The sequence below is a fragment of the Nicotiana tabacum genome, chromosome 23 (assembly GCF_000715075.1).
Source record: "Nicotiana tabacum cultivar K326 chromosome 23, ASM71507v2, whole genome shotgun sequence".
NCBI lineage: Eukaryota > Viridiplantae > Streptophyta > Magnoliopsida > Solanales > Solanaceae > Nicotiana > Nicotiana tabacum.
This window is the reverse complement of record NC_134102.1, coordinates 20,577,751-20,598,815: the sequence shown is the minus strand read 5'-3', so window position 1 is coordinate 20,598,815 and position 21,065 is coordinate 20,577,751. Positions and strand designations below refer to the sequence as shown.

Genomic DNA, 21,065 nt, shown 5'->3' with positions numbered 1-21,065 from the left:
ACAAGAATTTATTTTTTGTTAAAAATAATCAATTCTTAATTGAGTAATTAAATTATTCATCACTATTTGATTCAATTATCATCCATACATCTTGGTAAATGATAGATTTCTCAAAGAGCAATTGGTTTGGTAATGTTGCGTTGAAAATGTAGTAGGCGAAATATGTATTTGGTAGTGTATGTCTCATATTTATGAAAAAAAACCCGATAAATAACCGGAAAAACTGACAAAAACCGACAAAAATCGAATCGATAAAAAATAGATTTAATTGGTTTGGTTTGGTTCAAATATTTGAAGAACCGACTTACTTGGTTTGGTTTACTCGATCCATACATAACCATGAACACCCCTAACTCTTACAAAGAAGCTTGCTATCATAATCTTTTATTCAATTTTTTTCATTTATAAGATCCTATCTTACATTTGTAAAAAGATTATTTAAAAAAAATAGAGTCGAAGTAGCTTTCACAAATAGAATTCGAGTACCACTGAAAAATCTAATCAAGACGGAGTAAATCCTGATTTACTGTCAATGATTAATTACCTAAGGTATACGAAAAGACAGAATAATTGACTAAGTCAAAGCCATAAAGCTCCAGCTTCTTTAAGTATTGGAACTAATTCACCAGAAATATGTGTAGACATCACTCTTTCTATTCCTCCGAACAACCTTCCGCCTACAAAAACCACCGGAAAGTGCCACCTTCCGCCGTCATTTTGTTCATCGCCACCCACAATTCTTGATAACTCCTTCATCACAGCTTCTTCATCTTCACTGTTCACTTCAAAAATAGTTGGATTCACTCCTAACCCTAATAGCAAATTCTTCACGACATAGCACATGCAGCATCCACGTGTCGCTATGACAATTATCGCATTCTCTGATACTAATTTTGTCACGTTCGTACTGATTCTGAAGTTTTTGTCTTGATTTCTCTTGCCACCAGAGTAGGTTTCATTGCTCTCACCTGCAGCAGTAAAAAAATCATTAAAGTTTTAATAAATATTAAATGGTAAGTCCATAAATTTATTCGTGCAAATGAATTCAGTAATAAGAATCTAAAATTGAACTTATTAATTTAAATTCTAAATATGTCTCTGTGTTTACCTGAATATGCCTCAAAGAAGGTGGAGCCACCGCTAGAGGTGGCGGAGGAGCTTCCACCGCTGGTGGTGGTGGTAGTGGTGGTGGACGGAAGCCAATTTCTATATGGTATAGATCGTTGCATGGTGGGTTGTGGGGGATAGGGGGAGAAAGGGAAGTGAAATAGAGAGGGAAGTGGTGTATATATAATTCGTTGTAGGAGAAGTGACAAAATGAAAGTGGTGTAGTGCCCTAACGTCAACGGCTATGACGAAACAATAAACGTCATGTTTACTGTTTGGTACGTTTTCAATACGTTATAATAATATTTAATTTATTGTACTAAAATTCCAAGTGGTGAATTGGTGGCCTCTTAGTTTGCTTCCACATTAGTCGTGGAAAATTGAAAGGAAGTTTCCACTCGATATTAAAGAACGTTTTTTCCCTAGAATGTATGGCACAGTGGCGAATAAGTGGTGAGTTAAATTTGGACGGTCAAAAGTTAAAAATGAATACGTAAAAAGTATTATCATGTCGGAAAAAAAGTATGTGTATACGGTTGAAATCAAAGCCCACCCAATTTTTCTATCTAATCGGGACCAGGGAGCTGCATCGAAGGTCGGCCCTGTAGTGGATCAAACTAAGGTACGAGGACAAAGTACCAAGTTCGAGATTCGAGGTACCTGTCGAAAGAGAAGCCAACAGCGATCAAGACCGAATAAGACAGACATCGAACAAGATGGAAGATAACATAATAACGTAAAGGCGAAATATCTGTGACTGGTCGAAGATCATGGCAGAAATCTTGGAACGGATCAAATTAGGAACGGTCAATTAGCTAATCATGAGATTTTCTTCTGTAATTAGAGTTATACAATAAGTAGAATTCCTCTACTATATAAACGGGAGTATTAACCATTTGTAAGGACACACTGTTCTCGCATAAAAAGGCCAATATAACGCTCTCTCGCTTTAGCTTATACTTTATTGTTCATCAGCTTGCTTTATTTTTAACTTTTTTGGTATCAATCAGTTCGAGGGGACCCTAACTCGAGGGTTGAATGTCGTTTCAATATTTGTTTGCTTTACTTTATAGTTCATTTCTGTTATTAATCAAAGTATATTATTTACCAAGGGAAATATGTACAAGTATAATCAAACCCTTTATTGGACAGATGGCCCCAACCTTGGTTCTGGACCAACTGTGGTACTACTAAACCTATTATCAATCACTCTAAGCAGGCATGCATCTATGGATATACATTAAAATCTTGCATGAAACTAGCTAACTTTGGTCTTAGACTACTCCTGTAATGCACTTCCTGGATAATCAATCGTGTGATGTCCTCCACTCTTCTCTTCTTCTGGTTGAATATTCTGCAATTCCTTTCCTGTCACACATAGTATATGGCAGCAACAAGTACTAGTATGTACACCACCCCTCTTGAGTTTCTTCCATTAGCATGCATGATGGTCTATTCAAGTTCCTCACTCCAGACTTGTACACCTCTATGGATGTTCTGCCATGTTAATAGTTGTTTCCATACACTTGCTGAGAATTGGCATTTAAAAACAAGTGTTGGTGACATTCTTCTTCATCTTCACATAGTGGGCATTCTGAATTGATGTTTATACCCCATTTGATCAGCCTGTCCCTAGTGTAAAGTCTGTTGTGTATAACCAGGTATAGAATGAAGAGCCATTTTGGACATCCTATGATTTTACATATCAATCTTTTCCAAGATACTTTTGGAGAATCTCCTCTCAATTTGTTGTAGACATCTCTAATGGAGTATTTCTCTGCATTAAGCTCCTGCTCAATGTTCAAGGCAGCCTCATTCAGGTACTTTGCAGCTTGAATAATCTTCTAGATCAGCCATGAGGCTTGTTTAGCATTGACAGACTAAACTTGCCTTCCTTTTATGTAATATGTGTGTACCCATTGGATCCATAATCTGTCCTTTTTCTTGTGTAGGTTCCATAAGTGTTTGACAATTGCAGCCTGGTTCCATATCTATAAGCTGGTGATGTTTAGACCCCCTAATGATTTTGGCCAGCATAGTTTATCCCATGATATCAAAGCTTTTCTCTTGCCTTCAGTTTCTCTTGTCCATAGAAACTTTTTACAAATTGTCTTAATCTTTGTAATAATTTTCTTTAGGAGAGGGAAAATCTGCGACCAGAAATATTGGATGGCAGTTAATACACTTTTAATCAATTGTAATCTTCCAGTATATTTGAGCAACTTGAATGTCCAGCTAGTGTTCCTTCCAATCATTTTGTCCAGTAGAGGTTGACACTGGTGTACTGATAATCTCTTTGTGCTCATTGATACCCCAAGATATCTGAATGGTAAAGTTCCCCTGCTAAATTCAAGAGTCTGCATAATATCCTGTTGAATTCCCTCTGGTACTCCTCCAAAATAGACATAGCTTTTGCTTTGATTGGCTATCAATCCTGATGCAAATGAGAATTGTTGGAAGCATCTATGTAGCAACATCACAGAAACTTTATCACCTCTACAAAATAGGATCAAATCATCAGCAAAGCTAAGTTGAATTACTCCCAGCTTCTCACACCTTGGGTGATAGTTAAAATCTAGTTTGGTCTTCAAAGTTCTCGGTAACCTTGTTAGATACTGCATTGCCAGTACAAAAAGGAAAGGTGACATAAGATCACCTTGTCTTATACCTCTCTTAGCAACAAAGGGAAGAGTTGGGTTACCATTGATAACGATGGAGTATGTAACTTTGCTAATGCAACTCATGATCCATCTGACAAACTTTTCAGGAAAGTTAAGGCCTGATAGTAATTGTTCCAGGAACACCCATTCAATGGAATCATATGTTTTTTGCATGTCAATCTTGACCATACATCTAGGAGATATACCCCTTCTACCATAGCCTTTTACCAATTCATGACTAAGTAAAATATTATCTGAGAGTAGTCTGCCAGATACAAAGGCTGCCTGATTACAATCCACCAATGAATCCATAACATGTTGCATCCTATTTGTGATCATTTTTTAGTTGATTTTGTACAAAGTAGTACAACAAGATATTGGTCTATGTTCTTTAATAGATGCACTGTTAATTGGTCTGTACATTGCACCAGTATCAAAGAACTGAAGTACTGCATACGTTACTTCATCACCAAGCACATGCCAAGATTTCTTAAAGAAGCAAGAATTAAAACCATCTCCACCCGGGGCTTTTGAATCATCTATCCCCTTTAAGGCTTGAGCTACATCTTCTCAAGTAAATGGTGCTATGAGCTGCAATTGTTGACTTCTACTTAGTACTGATTCTTTTTGCATAACTCTAGGATTGATAGCAGGAATTGCCTGGGTACTGGAGCCTAGTAATCCCTTGTAGTACCCCACAATTTCAGCTTCTATAGAGTTTGCAGTCTTCAATATAGTCCCTCCTTCTGTTGCTAGAGTTCTAATCTGATTTTGTGTTTTTCTATCTTTAATACTAGCATAGAAATAGGTTGTATTTGCATCCCCTAGCTTGAGCCATTGAACTCTGGGTTTTTTTCTTGTATATGATTTCTTCAATTAAACTTTATTTCTCTAGTTGTTGTTTGTTGTTACTTGCTGCTTCAAACAGGTTAGCATTGGTAGTAGCATCTATCATTTGTGCTTGAATGTGTTGTAGTTCATCTCTCAGCCTTTATATCTTTTCTGTGACCCCAAAAAACTCCCTTTTATTTAGGGCTTTCAGTGCCTTTTTTACTAGTTTCAAGTTCTGCCATATACTCTTCATTCCTCCATGTTGTGCATGCCAATTTTCTTGTATTAGTTTCCCAGAATGATCAGCCCAGCATTTATAGAAACGAAAAGGTTTTTTCCCATATTCTAGAGTTGTGTCCAGAGTGATGCTTATTGGGGAGTGATCTAAAAAATAAGGATTCATTAATTGTACTTGTGATTGATCCATTTCAAGCATCCATTGAGCATTCACTACCCCTCTGTCAATCATGCTATATATATGCCCATTTGTCCATGTGTATGATTTACCTACTGTTGGCAATTCAAACATTCTGTAATCTTCCACGAAGCCCCTAAAATCCATGACTTCACTGTCCCGTACTTCATTCCCATTTACTCTATCCTCCAGGTCTAATATAGCATTAAAATCTCCCATGACTAGTCAGGGTCTTTGTATGTGTTCAGCCAAATCCCTTAGGCTCTCCCATAAACCCCTTCTGTCCTGCACATTATGGAGTTCATAGACTGCTGTAAAGAGAAAACTCTTGTTGTTGTGTACTAGTTGAACTACTCCATGTATATATTGTGTATTACTGTCTGTCATCGTGAATTGAATGTTGTTAGGATCCCAAATCACCCATAGTCTGCCTCTATTTGTATTCACTGTATTAGTGCACCATTGTCATCCTGGTAACAAATTACTTATTAGTTTCCTAGATTTATCATTCGGGACTTTATGTTCACTTATTGCCATAATGCTTACTTTATTCTCCCTAATAAACTTCTTCATCTCCTTGTGCTTATATACTTTATTGAACCCTCTTACATTCCAAGTGACTAGCATTCTTGTACTTTGGAATGAGATATATTGCATTCTTTACTTCCCTCCTCTCTACTTGTGTTGCACTGCAATGTCTTGGGATGGTTAGCATTTTGCCGCTCATTGATAGACTTGCTTGGCTCGAGCACTACAGTATAACCATGTACCACAACTATCATTTTGTCATGTCCCTATCTTTGAGTGTTTCTAGATGCAGATCTACCCTTCACTTCCATCCAACCTTCCTCTCCTTTCTTATCTGGCAGAATATTTGGTGGTTGTGCATTTTTTGCCTTCTCAGTTAGCTGATTGTTACTTGTTTCTACCCCTGGAGTTCTATTTCCATTAACCCATGTAGGTATCCATTCCACCTTTTGTTGTTGCTGCTTGTTTTTGGCTAGTTGCACTTGCCTTTGTTATGGTTGAGCATCTTTGTTAGGAGGTGCTATTCGTTGTTTGTGATCCTTCTGGCAGTTATGACCCACTTGCAGACATTCCGGGCAGTATATAGGTTTCCAATCATACCATACTTCTTGATTGATCATTTTTCCTTTAGGATCGTGGACTTTGATTGTAGCCGTTAATTCTTTAATTATGTCAACCTCAACAAGAATTCTGGCAAATAAAATTCTGCTATTACTGGTAGTACAATCATCAGTATAAAGTGGCTTTCCCAAACTACTACCAATTTTGCTAAGTGCACTAGCAGTCCAACAATTAAGAGGAATGTTTAGTAGTTTAATCCAGATAGGAATGGTCTTGAGCACCTCATCATTAAAATTGAATTCTGGATTTCATGGTTTGATAATAACTGACATGTTATTCAGTGTGTGTGGTCCTAAGCATAGTACCTGGTCTCTCTCCTCTTCTCTAGCAAATCGGATAACAAAGTAACCCTCATTATGTAGACAAATCTGAGGTTTAGTCGAGAATGCCCCATGTGCATTGATGAACCTGTCTATAGTGCCAATTGTGGGGTATCCTCCCACCACATATAGAATAACAACTAATTTCTATTTTTCATTCCTAGCAGCAATTTTATCTTGGTGTAGTTCTACAATTTTCTCACCCTCAATGATTTTAGGAGGAATAAATGTGAGATCCATACCTCGTGCGGTCAATTTGTTGCTAGCAAACAGATTAGCCCATCCATGTCCTCCTGTCTTCCCCTGGATTCCATTTTCGAGCTGTAATTTCTGTTGAGCATCACTTTTGGTTGAAATTATTGTTTCACTGTTGCGTTGGATCTGTATTTTCTCCTGTGTTGTGTTCTCCGGCAGATTCTCGCTATTCACTGGTGTGCGAGCTGGAAGCGCTGGCCATACCTCAGTGGTTTCGTCTATCTTGCCTTTGCCTCTGTTCGTTGACGATTTCACCATCATCCCTGCCATTGCTTTGGGCATGACCTCCTTCGTTCCAATCACTATCCCTTTTGGAGTCGTATTGTGTTTAGTTCTAGTGTTGATTCCTTCCATTTGTATGATTTCATCTTGTTGCTCTTTGCTCGTACTCTTTCGTGGTCTTCCCCTCCCCATTTCCGGCGAGGCGTAGGTTAGCTGCTCACGCTAATCGTGCGCCGAGAGGAACCCTAGCAAATTTTGCCACTTGATATTATTGTTATCCAATTTTAAGGGTAAACAGTGTGTATATATAAATATCATGATTAATTTATTTAGAATTTATTCCAATTAATATAAGGTTTAGTTTAAACATGAGTGTAATATATATAACAATTATTTCTAAACACCTTCCGTGGTGGTGACAGATTTGGCATAGTCCTACCCGTTTATTAATCTCAAAAGAAAAAATACAAGTATGCTTTTCAAATATATATATATATTCAGAGCTATATGCAAATAAGATCACACAATCCCAAGATTAAATACTATTCAAATGGTTTATAAAATAATGTTGAATAGATGGCATATAATATTAATTTTAACTTAAATACTCCACAAAATCTGGCCACAGATTATCCTTTTATATGTCATTCTATTACGGGTATTACTATTTTTAAATCTATTTTAGTCCAAAAAGTTTTGACGTGTCAATTTAAGTTCATCGTATTATGCCTCCCCTTCAATTATGTCACTTACCTAGCTTGTTAAACTTTGGACTAGTTACATAAATTAGATTCAATTTTCTACGTCCTAGTTTGTATTTGTAAATTGCAACAACGCAATTACCGGGGTTGTCCATTTGGTATTATACATTTATATTGTATATTTCCTCCCTCCACTTTTAATTGTTCACTATGGACTTTGCACACATCTTAAAAAATAATAAATGAAGTACATAATTTACTATGATACACATATTAATTGATGCATATTTTTTATGGATTTGAGAAAATGATTTGAAATGAGTAACTGTGGGTATAACAGGAAAAAAGAAATTGTCTTCTCTTAATCGGCAAGCATAAACTCAACAATTTACAGGAGATGATAGCTGAAACTTGCATAAGTCAAATTTCTTTTTCAATATTTAAGCAAAATACTTTCCCACCTAATTTTAGATTATAAAATGCAATTTTATATGCTCGAATTAAGTTTTTTTAATAGAAATACTTAAAACACTATAAATTTTTAAAATATCTTTTCATATTCGAGCTACCAGAAATTCTTATTGAGAAAGTGCTCCATAGTAAGGGTGTATACGGTCGAAATCGAGCTCGCGTACAACTTGGTAGATTAGGTTTGGAACGTGGCAACCAAGGATTGAAGATCGACCTCGAGTCCCACCGAGCTAGGACCCGAGGTCGTAACACCTGCCTTCGACTAGCGGTGAGTCCGGTGTCGACCTTAGCCTCGAACGAACTTAGAGAGACATTGTTGAGATAACTAACAGAAGACCGAAATATCCGTGACCTGTCGGATATTGCGGTGAAAATCTCGGCACGTATCAATAAGGAACCGACAATCAACAAATCAAGAGATTTTTTACCTTTTATAGAATTGTACCTAAAGTAGGACTCCTCTACTATATAAAGGGGGTCTGGTAATTCATTGAAGATATTGTAACTCGCATTTCAAAGCAATACATAGTTATTCTATTTAAATTATTATTATTTTCTTTAAGTTCTCGTCTCTCCTGTCTTGATATCGATCAGAGCACCAAGGCTCGAGGGTGATTAATTCTTCAGGGCTAAGACTGCTCAATTCGTGTGGTTTGTATTTACTTTTTCATTACTTATTTCAATTATAATCTAATTTATCGTTTTGTATCAAGATAGACCACGTATCCTTAAAACCACTTACAAATTCAATTGTTATCCGATTTTGAGGGTAAATAGTTTGGCGCCTACTGTGGAGCTAAGGATAATAGTGGTTATTTGATACAAATCTCCACAACACACACTACTTTACGCTTGCTCTTTGAAGTGTATCTGATTTCTGGTTAAAACACAAAATGTCAAACGCTCAATCAGCACCCATACATGTTGACAACGAGTCTGGTTACCACGGTGAAAATAATAACATAGCACCCGGTAACGAGGTACCGCCCGCTGATCCCATCGATATTTCGGTCGCAGAACCAATTGATGCTAATTCACATGTGGCTATCGACGCAAACTTTCCAACTAACCCCGAGAATAGCGTCCGTGGTAGAGCCCGATCAGCAACTCAAAATACACAAAATATTAGAGGGGGCGGGATCAGTTTACGGGTGATCTTCGAAATGCTGCAGGCTCAACATGCGACGATGGCTTAGTTACAGAACCAAAGTCGTGCACCTAGCAGAGTTCAACTCGATCCACCCCGGGAAGTCACCCACAGGGATGAACCGGTCGCAGAAAGGTCAAATGAACATGAATCGGGGGCTAACCCCGAGATCATAAAGATGCTCGAAGAGCTGACAAAACGGATAGAATCTGGGGCAAAGAAAATCGAAGCTAATGACAAAAAGGTGGAAACCTACAATTCCAGGGTAGACCAGATCCCAGGAGCACCGCCAATATTGAAAGGCCTGGATTCCAAGAAGTTCGTGCAAAAACCTTTTCCTCCGAGCGTAGCTCCGAAGCCAATTCCTAAGAAATTCCGCATGCCCGAGATTGCTAAAAATAACGGAACGACCGACCCAAATGAGCACGTAACCTCTTACACATGTGTCATCAAAGGGAATGACTTGGAGGATGATGAGATCGAGTATGTTATGTTGAAGAAGTTCGGGGATACACTGTCAAAAGGGGCTATGATATGGTGTCACAACTTACCTCCTAATTCTATTAATTCATTTGCTATGCTTGCAGATTCTTTCATGAAAGCGCACGCCGGTGCCATCAAGGTTGAGACCAGAAAATCAGATATTTTCAAAGTAAAACAGAAGGATAACGAGATGCTCAGAGAGTTTGTGTCCCATTTTCAAATGGAACGAATGGACCTGCCACCAGTCGCTAATGATTGGGTTGCTCACGATTTCACCCAAGGGCTGAATGTTTGAAGCTCGGTGGTTTCGCAACAGTTGAAACAAAACCTAATAGAATATACGGCTATTACTTGGGACGACGTGCATAACCGATATCGGTCGAAGATCAGAGTGGAAGATGATCAACTCGGGGTCTCATCGGGGTCTGTCTATCCCGTCAGAAACATCGACAGAATCAAGAGAGACATCGATCGTGAATCAAGATCAAACATAGATCGGTACCAGCCGTATAATGGAGACCGAAGAAGTAGTGGGTCTGGGCGAAACTCTATGAGAAATGAAAGAAGAAGTGACCGAGGTCAGAGCAATCGGGGACTCATGAACAAAAAACAGCTTCGATAGACCCATTGGTCCTAAAGAAACCAAGGTTATCAGAATACAATTTTAATGCTGATGCTAAAATTAACACGTCAACACGTCATTAGGAATAGGGATCCTAACAAACAGACCGAACAAGAGGAACCTCAACATGTCATTAACATGATCATCGGTGGGGTCGATCTCCCTCAGGGGCCGATGATGAAGCACACCAAAGTATCCATCATAGGGGGAAAACGAACTCGAGATTACATACCGGAATGGACCTTGTCATTTAATGACGAGGACGCGGAAGGGATCATATATCCCCACAATGATGCACTGGTAATATTTGTACTCAAAAATAAAGTTCTAGTTAATCTTATATTATTTGATCCAGATAGCTCGGCAAACATCATCCGATCGAGGGTCGTGGAGCAGCTCGGTCTACAAGACCAAATCATGCATGTAGTCCAAGTTCTAAATGGATTCAACATGGTATGTGAAACCACTAAGGGTGAGATAACATTACCGGTGAACACTTACAAAACCATCCAGGAAGCTAAGTTTTATGTGATCGAAGGAGACATGAGGTACAACGCTTTGTTCGGGAGGTCGTAGATTCACAACATGAGACCAGCGCCCTCAACACTGCATCAGGTACTGAAATTCCCAATGCCTGGCGGAGTCAAAATAGTCTATGGAGAATAGTCAGCCGCAAAGGAGATGTTTGTGGTCGAAGAGGCAATTCTGATATCCACACTTGTAACGACAAAGGGGTAGAGTTCGGTCACAAAGCCAGAGACTAAATAGCAATTACCGACACCATCTCCGACCCTACCGAAGAAACAGGGGACTGATGAAGATGATGATTATGACTAAGGGATACCCAGGTCTTTTATAGCCCCCGATGATTTTGATGCCACTAGATCGACGGACGAGGAGCTGGAACTGGTCATATTTGTCGAACATCTGCCCGATCGAAAGGTATACCTGGGCACGGGGTTAAATCTCGAGCTCAGGAAAAAACTCATTTTGTTTTTTATAGCTAACATAGATTTTTTCGCTTGGTCCCACCTTGACATGACAGGGATCCCGCCGGAGATAACCACTCATAAGCTAAGCCTGGACTCGAAATCCCATCCGGTGAAATAGAAGAGGAGACCTCATTCCGAGATCAAAAATACTTTCATCAAGGACGAGGTATCTAAACTCCTTAAAATAGGTTCCATTCGGGAGGTCAAATACCCAGATTGGTTAGCGAATGTAGTGGTAGTCCCTAAAAAGAGGAATAAATTAAGAATGTATGTAGACTATAAGGATGTGAATAAGGCATATCCCAAGGACTCTTTCCATTTGCCCAACATCGATCGCATGATCGATGCCACGGCTGGCCATAAGATTCTCAGTTTTCTCGACGCCTATTTCGGGCACAACCAAATACGGATGGACCCGGGTGACCAGGAAAAAACCTCCTTCATCACTAAATACGACACTTACTGCTATAACATGATGCCATTTGGGTTAACACACATCGGTGCCACTTACCAACGCCTAATAAATCAGATGTTTGAGGAACAAATAGGAAAATTAATGGAGGTTTATATTGATGAAATGTTGGTTAAGTCCCTGCAAGCAGAGGACCATTTAAAACATGTGCAGGAAACCTTCAGCATATTGAAGAAATACAATATGAAGCTGAACCTAGAGAAATGTGCGTTTGGAGTTGGGTTAGGTAAATTCCTCGGATTCATGGTATCAAACCGGAGAATCGAGATCAACCCCGACAATATTAAAGCCATCGAAGATATCACAGTTGTGGACAACGTGAAGGTCGTGCAAAGATTAACCGGGAGCATAGCCGCCCTTGGGCGATTCATCTCGAGGTCCTCCGATAAGGGCCACCGGTTCTTCACACTATTGAAGAAGAAGAATAACTTCTCATGGACCCAGGAGTGCCAATGGGCCTTGGAGGAACTCATGCATAACTTCTCATGCATAAGCCCGAGCTCTCGGGCCGGTTGGCCAAATAAGCCAAGGAAATCAGTGGGTACGATATTGAATATCGACCCCGAACCGCCATTAAGTCTCATATTTTGGCAGATTTTGTGGCCGACTTTGCGCCGGCCCTAATACCCGAGGTCGAAAGAGAGTTATTAATCAACTGAGAGACCTCCTCGGGGATATGGACCCTCTTTACGGACGGCGCTTCGAACGCAAAAGGGTCCGGACTTGGCATTGTATTGAAGCCACCAACAAGCAATGTAGTTAGACAATTTATTAGGACTGTGAAATTGACTAACAATGAAGCCTAATATGAGGCCATGATTGCAGGTCTCAAACTAGCTAAAAGCTTGGGGCAGAGGTAATTGAAGCTAAGTGTGACTCCCTCCTTATGGTAGACCAAGTTAATGGGACGTTCGAGGTCAGAGAAGAACAAATGTAAAGGTACCTGAATAAACTGCAGGTAACATTACATTGATTCAAAGAATGAACTTTGCAACACGTACCTCGGCATCAAAATAGTGAGGCTGATGCCCTCGCTAACCTAGGGTCATCGGTCGAGGACGACGAGTTCAACTCGGGGGCAGTCGTACAACTTTAGAGATTGGTAGTGGAAGAAGGTCATGCTGAGATTAACTCAACGAGCCTAACTCGGGACTGGAGAAATAAATATATAGAATACCTGAAGACCTAAAAACTGTCATTGGATCCAAAGGAATCGAGGGCCCTACATACAAAGGCAGCCTGATTTAGCCTATCCGAAGACGGAACCCTGTTCAGAAGGACATTCGATTGCCCACTCGCGATATGTGTAGGATCGGGGGACACCGAGTACGTTTTGAGGAAAATCCACGAAGGCACGAAGACACACTCCGATGATTCATTAGCCCGGGGAGCTACTGCATTCGATTTTGTCACCATGGCCATTCATGAAATGGGAAAAAATATTATTGGCCCCCTTCCATGGGCACTCGGTAAAGCTCAATTTATATTGTTTATGACTGACTATTTTTCTAAGTGGGTGGAAGACCATGCATACGAAAAGGTCAAGGATAAAGAAGTCATCGACTTCATTTGGGATCATATCATATGCCGATTCGGAATGCCGGCCAAGATCGCGTGCGATAATGGGAAACAATTCATCGGCAGCAAGGTAAGCAAGTTTCTCGAAGATCATAAGATCAAAAGGATCATATCAACACCCTACCACCTTAGTGTGAACGGGCAAGCAGAATCGACCAACAAAACCATACTCCAAAACCTCAGAAAGAGGTTAATTGAGTCCAAAGGAAGATGGAAGGAGATCCTGCCCGAAGTCTTATGGGCATACCGAACGACCTCGAAGTCCAGTACCTGGGCCACCACGTTCTCACTAGTCTACGGCACTGAAGCTCTAATACCGGTCAAAGTTGGAGAGCCAAGTATCAGGTTCTGATATGTAACTGAGGAATCGAATGCCGAGGCTATGAACATGAGCCTAGATTTATTTGATGAAAGGAGCGAAGCATCCCTTATCCGATTGGCCACCCAAAAGTAGCGGATCGAGAGATATTACAATCGAAGAACCAACCTTCGACACTTTAATGTCGGGGTCTTAGTACTAAGGAAGGTTACACTAAACACCTAAAACCCGAACGAAGGGAAGTTGGGGCAGAACTAGGAAGGCCCTTATCAAATTATCGAGATCACCGATAAAAAATCGTACAAACTCAGAACGATGAACGGTGAGCAACTACCGAACAACTGGAACATAGCTCACTTGAAACGATACTATTGCTAAGGTACGATCCCATGCATTTCCTTTTATTTATTTATATTCCGAACTACCATTTGAAGGGAATCATCAAAGAACGATACAACCTTTAGGCCCGAAAGCACGCATTGCACTTTTTTTTACTTGAACCGATTTTGTCCCAATTGGGTTTTTCAGCAAGGTTTTCAACGAGGCAACAAGTAAATCGTGCTAACTTGAAATTGAAGGCCGGTTACGAACCGGTATCGAAGACCACAACAGTATTCGAGGCCTATCTTCGATCGGCCCCGAAAACTGGGGTGGCATCTCCCTCAGATAACAACTTTAGTAAAGAAGGAAACTTTATGATTCAATGGTCTCTGCTCGATCGGTATGATTCATTGTAACTGTCAAACGGTCAAATGAACGTGCCCGCATAGACCTCTCGATCCATGACACAAAGCTTGTACACATAACGCACAAGAATAAAGTTTCTACCTTGTGGATAAATATCTTGTCCCTTAAAAAAATTCGTGAATGGAATTTCCTATATTCGATCCCATAAAGGTATCGAGCCTAAGGGCCGCCTTATCCGATTTCAAATGATCACCCCAATCGAGGACTGCCATTCAAAAACAAACTCGGACGGCTCGGGCTATCGAAGCCCGAAGGAACAAGACCTATTAGGCGACGCCCAAACTAAAAAGGCTACGGCCATACCAAAAAAGCTCAGTGATGTCCAAAACTCGTAACAAAAACAAGGCCTTCAAAAATTTCATATCTGGTTCTAAAGGCTACTCTCGGCAAACTACAATCTAAAAAGTCATAAGTATTTTGGGGAAAAAAGTTCTCGATCATGTCGAACCTCCACGATCCCTTAAACAAAATAATGTTGAAGGTAAGGCATGTTCGAACCTCCGGACATGGCCTAACTATTTTATGCTAAGATATTTCAACCTTTGCAAACATAAAGAATAAAGCAAAGGAAAACAGAATTTATAAACTGCCGAAGGGGAAAACAAGCCTCATATATTATATTATATACAATTCTTACAAAGGCCAAATGGCCCTAAATACAAAAGTACACGGGTACAAAAAACAAAAAAGCAAAAAAACTTTACAAAGGCGTCTAAACGGCATGGTCGTCTTCGCCCCCGGTTCCATCTGAACCATCGAAGTCTTCTTCTTCTTCTTCCGGGCAGTCTAACTTCTTGGCCTCGACCTCGAGCCCCTTAGCGGTCTCGATCTCGACTGATAGATCGAAACTCCGAGATAGATCTCCTCGAGGGCCTCTCTTCGTGACGGTCACTTCTCGTATTCAACGATATCTTTTAAGCGGTCTTGGGCCGCCTCGACATCGGCCTTATATTGGGACACCATCTCGTCGACATCGGCTTTGACCACCACCGCAACTAACTTGGCCGTCTCAAGTTCTTTGACCATAATTTTCCGCTCGGAGGCAACCGAACTTAGTCGAGACTGAAGCTCTTCAACTTTTCTGGCCTGCGCATCGGCATTTTCCTTTGTTGCTCGAAGTTGAACCTCAGTCGAAGTCAGTTACGCCAGAGCAGCCTCTTTTTTCGAGGCCAGACGATCCATCCCCCAGACAATCCTGCCTGCCTCACCATTCATCGGTCTCGGCCTTCACAGCATCCATCTCAGCTCGCAATTGACCGATTCGATCGATTTTTTGTTGGACCTGCGGATTCCAACCGTTAGTCACAAAGTTTAACTCTTCGTCACTAAGCTCAAATATTTTTACCTGCTCGACCAAGTCGGCATGTTCCTTTCGAGCCACCTCTAACTCAGCTCGGAGGCTCTTAGCCTCCCCCTCACGATGCTCACTAAGAAGTTTGTAGGAATCTCTCTTCTCAGTGAGCCCTCGGACCTCGGCCTCAAGCTGTTTCAGCTCATCCCGATATTTGAGAAAAGTCTCGTGGTAAAGAACCGAGGCCTACAAACACAAAGAGAAAATGTTAGGGTTATTTGTAAAATAGCCTAAGTACAAATTGAGAACCATTGAGGAATATCTAAAGTTACCAGGTTTAACGCCTGTTGCGCTTCGTTGAATAGACAAGATGCATCCACCTCATTCATCTTGGCCTGATCATCCTCAGTCACCAGGCACCGAAGATAACTAGCCATCCCTACGGGGGCGGAGAGGACCCGGGAGTCCTCCGAAAGGGAGAAAGTGATGAATCGCTTCCGGTCAAGATCCACACTCGGGACAGGAAATCGATTGACTAGTTTGGGACTCAAGAAAGGTCCGCTGGTGTCACGACCCAAAATCCTAACCTGTCGTGATGGCGCCTATCTCAACACTAGGCAAGCCGATAACCTCAATAAATCACAATAATCTCTTAAGTTTGAAAATATAATATTTGAATTCCATAGAAAACCTCATAATTTCAAATACAAAACACTCCCAAAACCTGGTGCCACTGAGTACATGAGCATCTAAATAATAACAAATTCTGATGGATAAGAACACTGTCTGAAATATAGAACAATACAATAACTGAAAGGAAAGAGAGTTAAGGTCTAGGGACTCCAAGCAACTACCTTTATATTCTCCAACAGATAAATCCTCAAATCTGGCAACCGTCGTATCCGGAAGTACCTGGATCTGCACACGAGGTACAGAGTGTAGTATGAGTACAACCAACTCAATAAGTAACAAGACTAACCTCTGGGCTGAAAGTAGTGACGAGTTGAACAGGTACAGTATGGTACTGAAATAATAGTACGGAAATATAGGCATGCTTTCCAATTCAACAGTTAAACTCAGTACAGGAAAAATAGATAAAATCTGCATGATATGAGGAATATGACATCACTATATCTACATGCCAAAGTATATGTTGTATGTGATGTACCATAAGGGTGGCAAGTGGGCCGGTCCCAGACCTAAACGGGCCAAGTAGGCCGATCCAAACGATCCCAAGCTCGGGTCGGGCCCAAATTAAACGGGCCAAACGGTCCCGGACCAAATGGTCTTTTTGTAGGAACCGGCCTGGGACCGGACCCACAAACTCATGGTCACGGGCTATACGGTCCCGGTCCGCGGGCTAAGTGGGCCCAACAAATATTTTTTATTTTTTTAAAAAAATAAATAGAAATTAGAGACAAAAAGATGTTAAAACAAACCTCTAAGGCAATGCCTTGTAAATTTTATTATAGAATTATGACCTAAATTTTTTAATTCAAATTTAAAGTCTAAAGACAAAAATATTGTAAAGAGATATTCAAAGTAATGCTTTGTAATTTTATTATAGCATTAAAAAAATATGGCAATATATTTCTTAGTCTTCCTTCCCCCTATACAAGTTACATAATACATACTAATTTTTGTTCATACAAGTTACATGGTATCTCTTACAAACTTGTTGAAAATTGATTATCGTTGAAGACTTGAAGACTTCAATTCACCAACTTCACAATTGTTTCACAAATTATAACAATAAAGTAAGCTATAGTAGCAATTATAGAAGAAAATTAGAGAGAGATTGTGATAGATTGATGATTTTGTAAGAAAAAAAAATTGAGCTCGCGTAAAACTTGGTAGATTAGGTTTGGAACGTGGCGACCAAGGACTGAAGATCGACCTCGATTCCATCGAGCTAGGACCCGAGGTCGGAATGCCTGCCTTCGACTAGTGGTGAGTCCGGTGTCGACCTTAGCCTCGAACGAGCTCGGAGATACATTGTTGAGATAACTAACAGAAGACCGAAATATCCGTGATCGATCGGATATTGCGGCGGGAATCTCGGCACGTATCAATAAGGAACCGGAAATCAGCAAATCAAGAGAGTTTTTACCTTTTATAGAATTGTACCTAAAGTATGACTCTTCTACTATATAAAGAGGGTCTGGTAATTCATTGAAGATATTGTAACTCACATTCCAAAGCAATACATAGTTATTCTCTTTAAGTTATTATTATTTTCTTTAAGTTCTCGTCTCTCCTGTCTTGATATCGATCGGAGCACCCAGGCTCGTAGGGTGATTAATTCTTCAAGGCTAAGAATGCTCAATTCGTGTTGTTTGTATTTATTTTTCCATTACTTATTTCAATTATAATCTAATTTATCGTTTTGTATCAAGATAGACTACGTATTCTTAAAATCATTTACAAATTCAATTGTTATCTGATTTTGAGGGTAAACAAAGGGCATTGTTTTTCCATTGATTAGTATCGGATATAAAACTTTATTAAATTACCTTTATACAAAAAAAGATATTAATAAGCGCAAGCGCGTAAATTAATGTTTACACCATTAAAGATAAAAATTATTCTTTATTCAGATTCTGGATATTGTAACCTTTTGGAATATGACCTATTCGAAAGTTTTCCTTACAAAGAAAAGAATGAACAATATAATTTATTTTTAGAAAACGACGAAGGACCAAATATACCTTGTACTTTCGAAAATATTCTAAGAATACCCCGTTATACTATTGGGTTATCTATACTCATGCAGTCATACTTTGGGTTCAAATACACCCCTCATTTAAACGGAGGGACACGTGTCATCGTCCTGTTGGCCAATTCTAAATATCTCCTAATTAATTTTAAAAACCCATTACCCATACCCGAAAAGTAATTTTCTTAAAATACAAATTGTAAAAACTAGACAAAACTGAATTTTTTTAAACTAAAAACTGAAAACAATGATAAAAAAATCAATTTTTATAAAAAAAAAACTGCTTTAAAAAAAACTGAAAAGTAATTTTCTAAAGCAATTAAAAACTGAAAAAAACTAAAAAAATTTAACTAAAAACTGAAAAAAAAAATATTTATTTTTTCAGTTTTTACAAAAATATTGCTTTAGAAAATTAATTTTCAGTTTTTTTTAAAACAATATTTTCTAATAACTGGAAAAAAATATTTTCGATTTTCTCAGTTTTTAGTAAAAAAACATTCGGTTTCTTTTCAGTTTTTACAAAAATATTGCTTTAGAAAATTGCTTTTCAGTTTGTTTTTAGTTTTTACAAAAATATTATTTTAGAAAATACTTTTCAGTTTTGTTTAAAGCAGTTGTTTTGTAAAAACTGGAAAAAAAATATTTTTGTTTTTTTTCAGTTTTTAGTTAAAAAAAAAATCAATTTTTTTCAATTTTTAGTAAAAAACAAATTCAATTTTTTTCAGTTTTTACAAAAAAAAAAAAATCTTTAGAAAATAGCTTTTCGGGTATGGATAATGGGTCTTTTAAATTAATTAGGAGATATTTAGAATTGGCCAACAGGATAATGACACGTGTCCATCCATTTAAACGAGGGGTATATTTGAACCCAAAGTATGAATGCAGGGGTATAGATCACCCAATAGTATAACGAGTGGTATTCTTAGACTATTTTCAAAAATACAGGGGTATATTTGGCCCTTTGCCGTTTAGAAAAAGTATAATATTTGGGAAGAGGAAATCTGTTCTCTTAGATGATGAAAAAGATATTATGTTTTAAAATAATGTACGGAGTAACATAAGCGGATCTAGCTTTTTGATAGGGTTCAATTGAACCTATAACTTTCGATGTGGGCATAATTTTATGTGTAAAAATCCATTAAAATTATAACAAATAGTATATATGAACCAATAATTTTAAAAACACAATAGGTTTAATGATAAGAACCTTATTAAAGATTTAACCAACAGTGTTTAAATCATGAATAAGCATAATAACAACGTACTAGCTAGTAGCTAGTAGTCCATGTGTCTCTGCGTGTACGGAGAGACAAGAGAGCCCAGGGGTAGATAAATACAAGTACAAGTAGTAAAGATTGTACCAAACGGAACAATTATTGTACGATAAAAATCATCACATTAAAATCTGCAGGGACCAATTATTTGATGAGGGTTGTACTACATGACCAATTCAGTTTCATAATAATAATAATAATAATCTGTCCATTCCAGTTAATGTGAATATGTGATCATATTTCCTTGTTATTTTGTTAGAAATTTAATAATAATTAATTTGTACGCTCTCTATTTCAATCTAGATAATATATTTCGTTTATCGAGAGTTAATTTAACGAAACTTTCAAACTAAATTAGAGTAGTTCAATTTAATTTTTTAAAATTAAAATTTAGATATCCAAAAACTATATGAGAAATACTATAAGTTATAATTTTTCTCATGTCAATATGATAAAAATAATACATTTTAGAATGTTGGTCAAACTTTACATAGTTTTACTCTCAATAAGTGAAATGTGTCATGTAAATTAAAACGAATGGAGTATATGTTTAGTAAATGTTTTAATACATATATAGTATTTAAGCTAAACTTATATACTATATTCAGTTGAACCCATAACTTTAATGAGTTTTTTATACACTTGATCTTTTTTTTAACTATTACTTAAAAAAAAATAGTATCATTTATTGTTTATTCCATAAAGAACACTTTTTTTCATTATTAGCATATTGCAAAAATTAAGCCCAACATTCATCTTCTTCACTCCATTTTTTAAATTCTGATGCATATGTGAATGCCACCTAAATTCAAGATGTATTGATTTATATGTCTTTTATACTTTGTATATCAAGTATCACTTTAATTCAAAATGTATTTTTATGTATATAATTTTTGTATATTTATTTGTGAAGTGCCATCTTATTTTAAGATGTATTTTGATGTATTTTTCAAATATATTTTATATGTCAAGTGCCATTTTAATTCAGGATGTATTTTTTATATATATATTTTTTGTATATTTATATGCCATCTTAATTAAATTTAAGATATATTTTTTTATGTATATTTCACATGTCTAAGTGTCATCTTAATTGAAGATGTATTTTTTATGTATATTTTTTGTATATTTTATATGTGTTAATTCAATATATATTTTTTTTATATACGCTTTGTATATATTAACGTATATTATTATCGAAGTAAGATCTTTATGTTAAGAAATGAAGAAAGAAGGAAGAGAAAAACTTAAGAAAGATAAGTAAAAAGAAAATGAATGGAACAAATTTGAAAA

General features: G+C 38.0%; 1 protein-coding gene across 2 annotated transcripts; it reads right to left on the bottom strand.

Moving 5' to 3' along the window:
* Nucleotides 1–239: 239 nt before the first annotated feature.
* On the bottom strand, nucleotides 240–7,239 carry LOC142177548 (glutaredoxin-C9-like). 2 transcript variants are annotated; one of them, XM_075246639.1, is made up of 2 exons: nucleotides 6,725–7,239; nucleotides 240–968 (listed from the first exon to the last, which is right to left on the bottom strand). In XM_075246639.1, exons 1-2 carry the CDS (start codon nucleotides 7,149–7,151, stop codon nucleotides 580–582), a joined length of 816 nt encoding a protein of 271 aa, XP_075102740.1. In that variant the 5' UTR covers nucleotides 7,152–7,239; the 3' UTR covers nucleotides 240–579. The 2 variants fall into 2 exon arrangements, with proteins under 2 accessions (XP_075102740.1, XP_075102741.1); XM_075246640.1 differs by lacking the exon at nucleotides 6,725–7,239 and adding an exon at nucleotides 1,109–1,241.
* Between the last annotated feature and the right edge of the window lie 13,826 nt (nucleotides 7,240–21,065).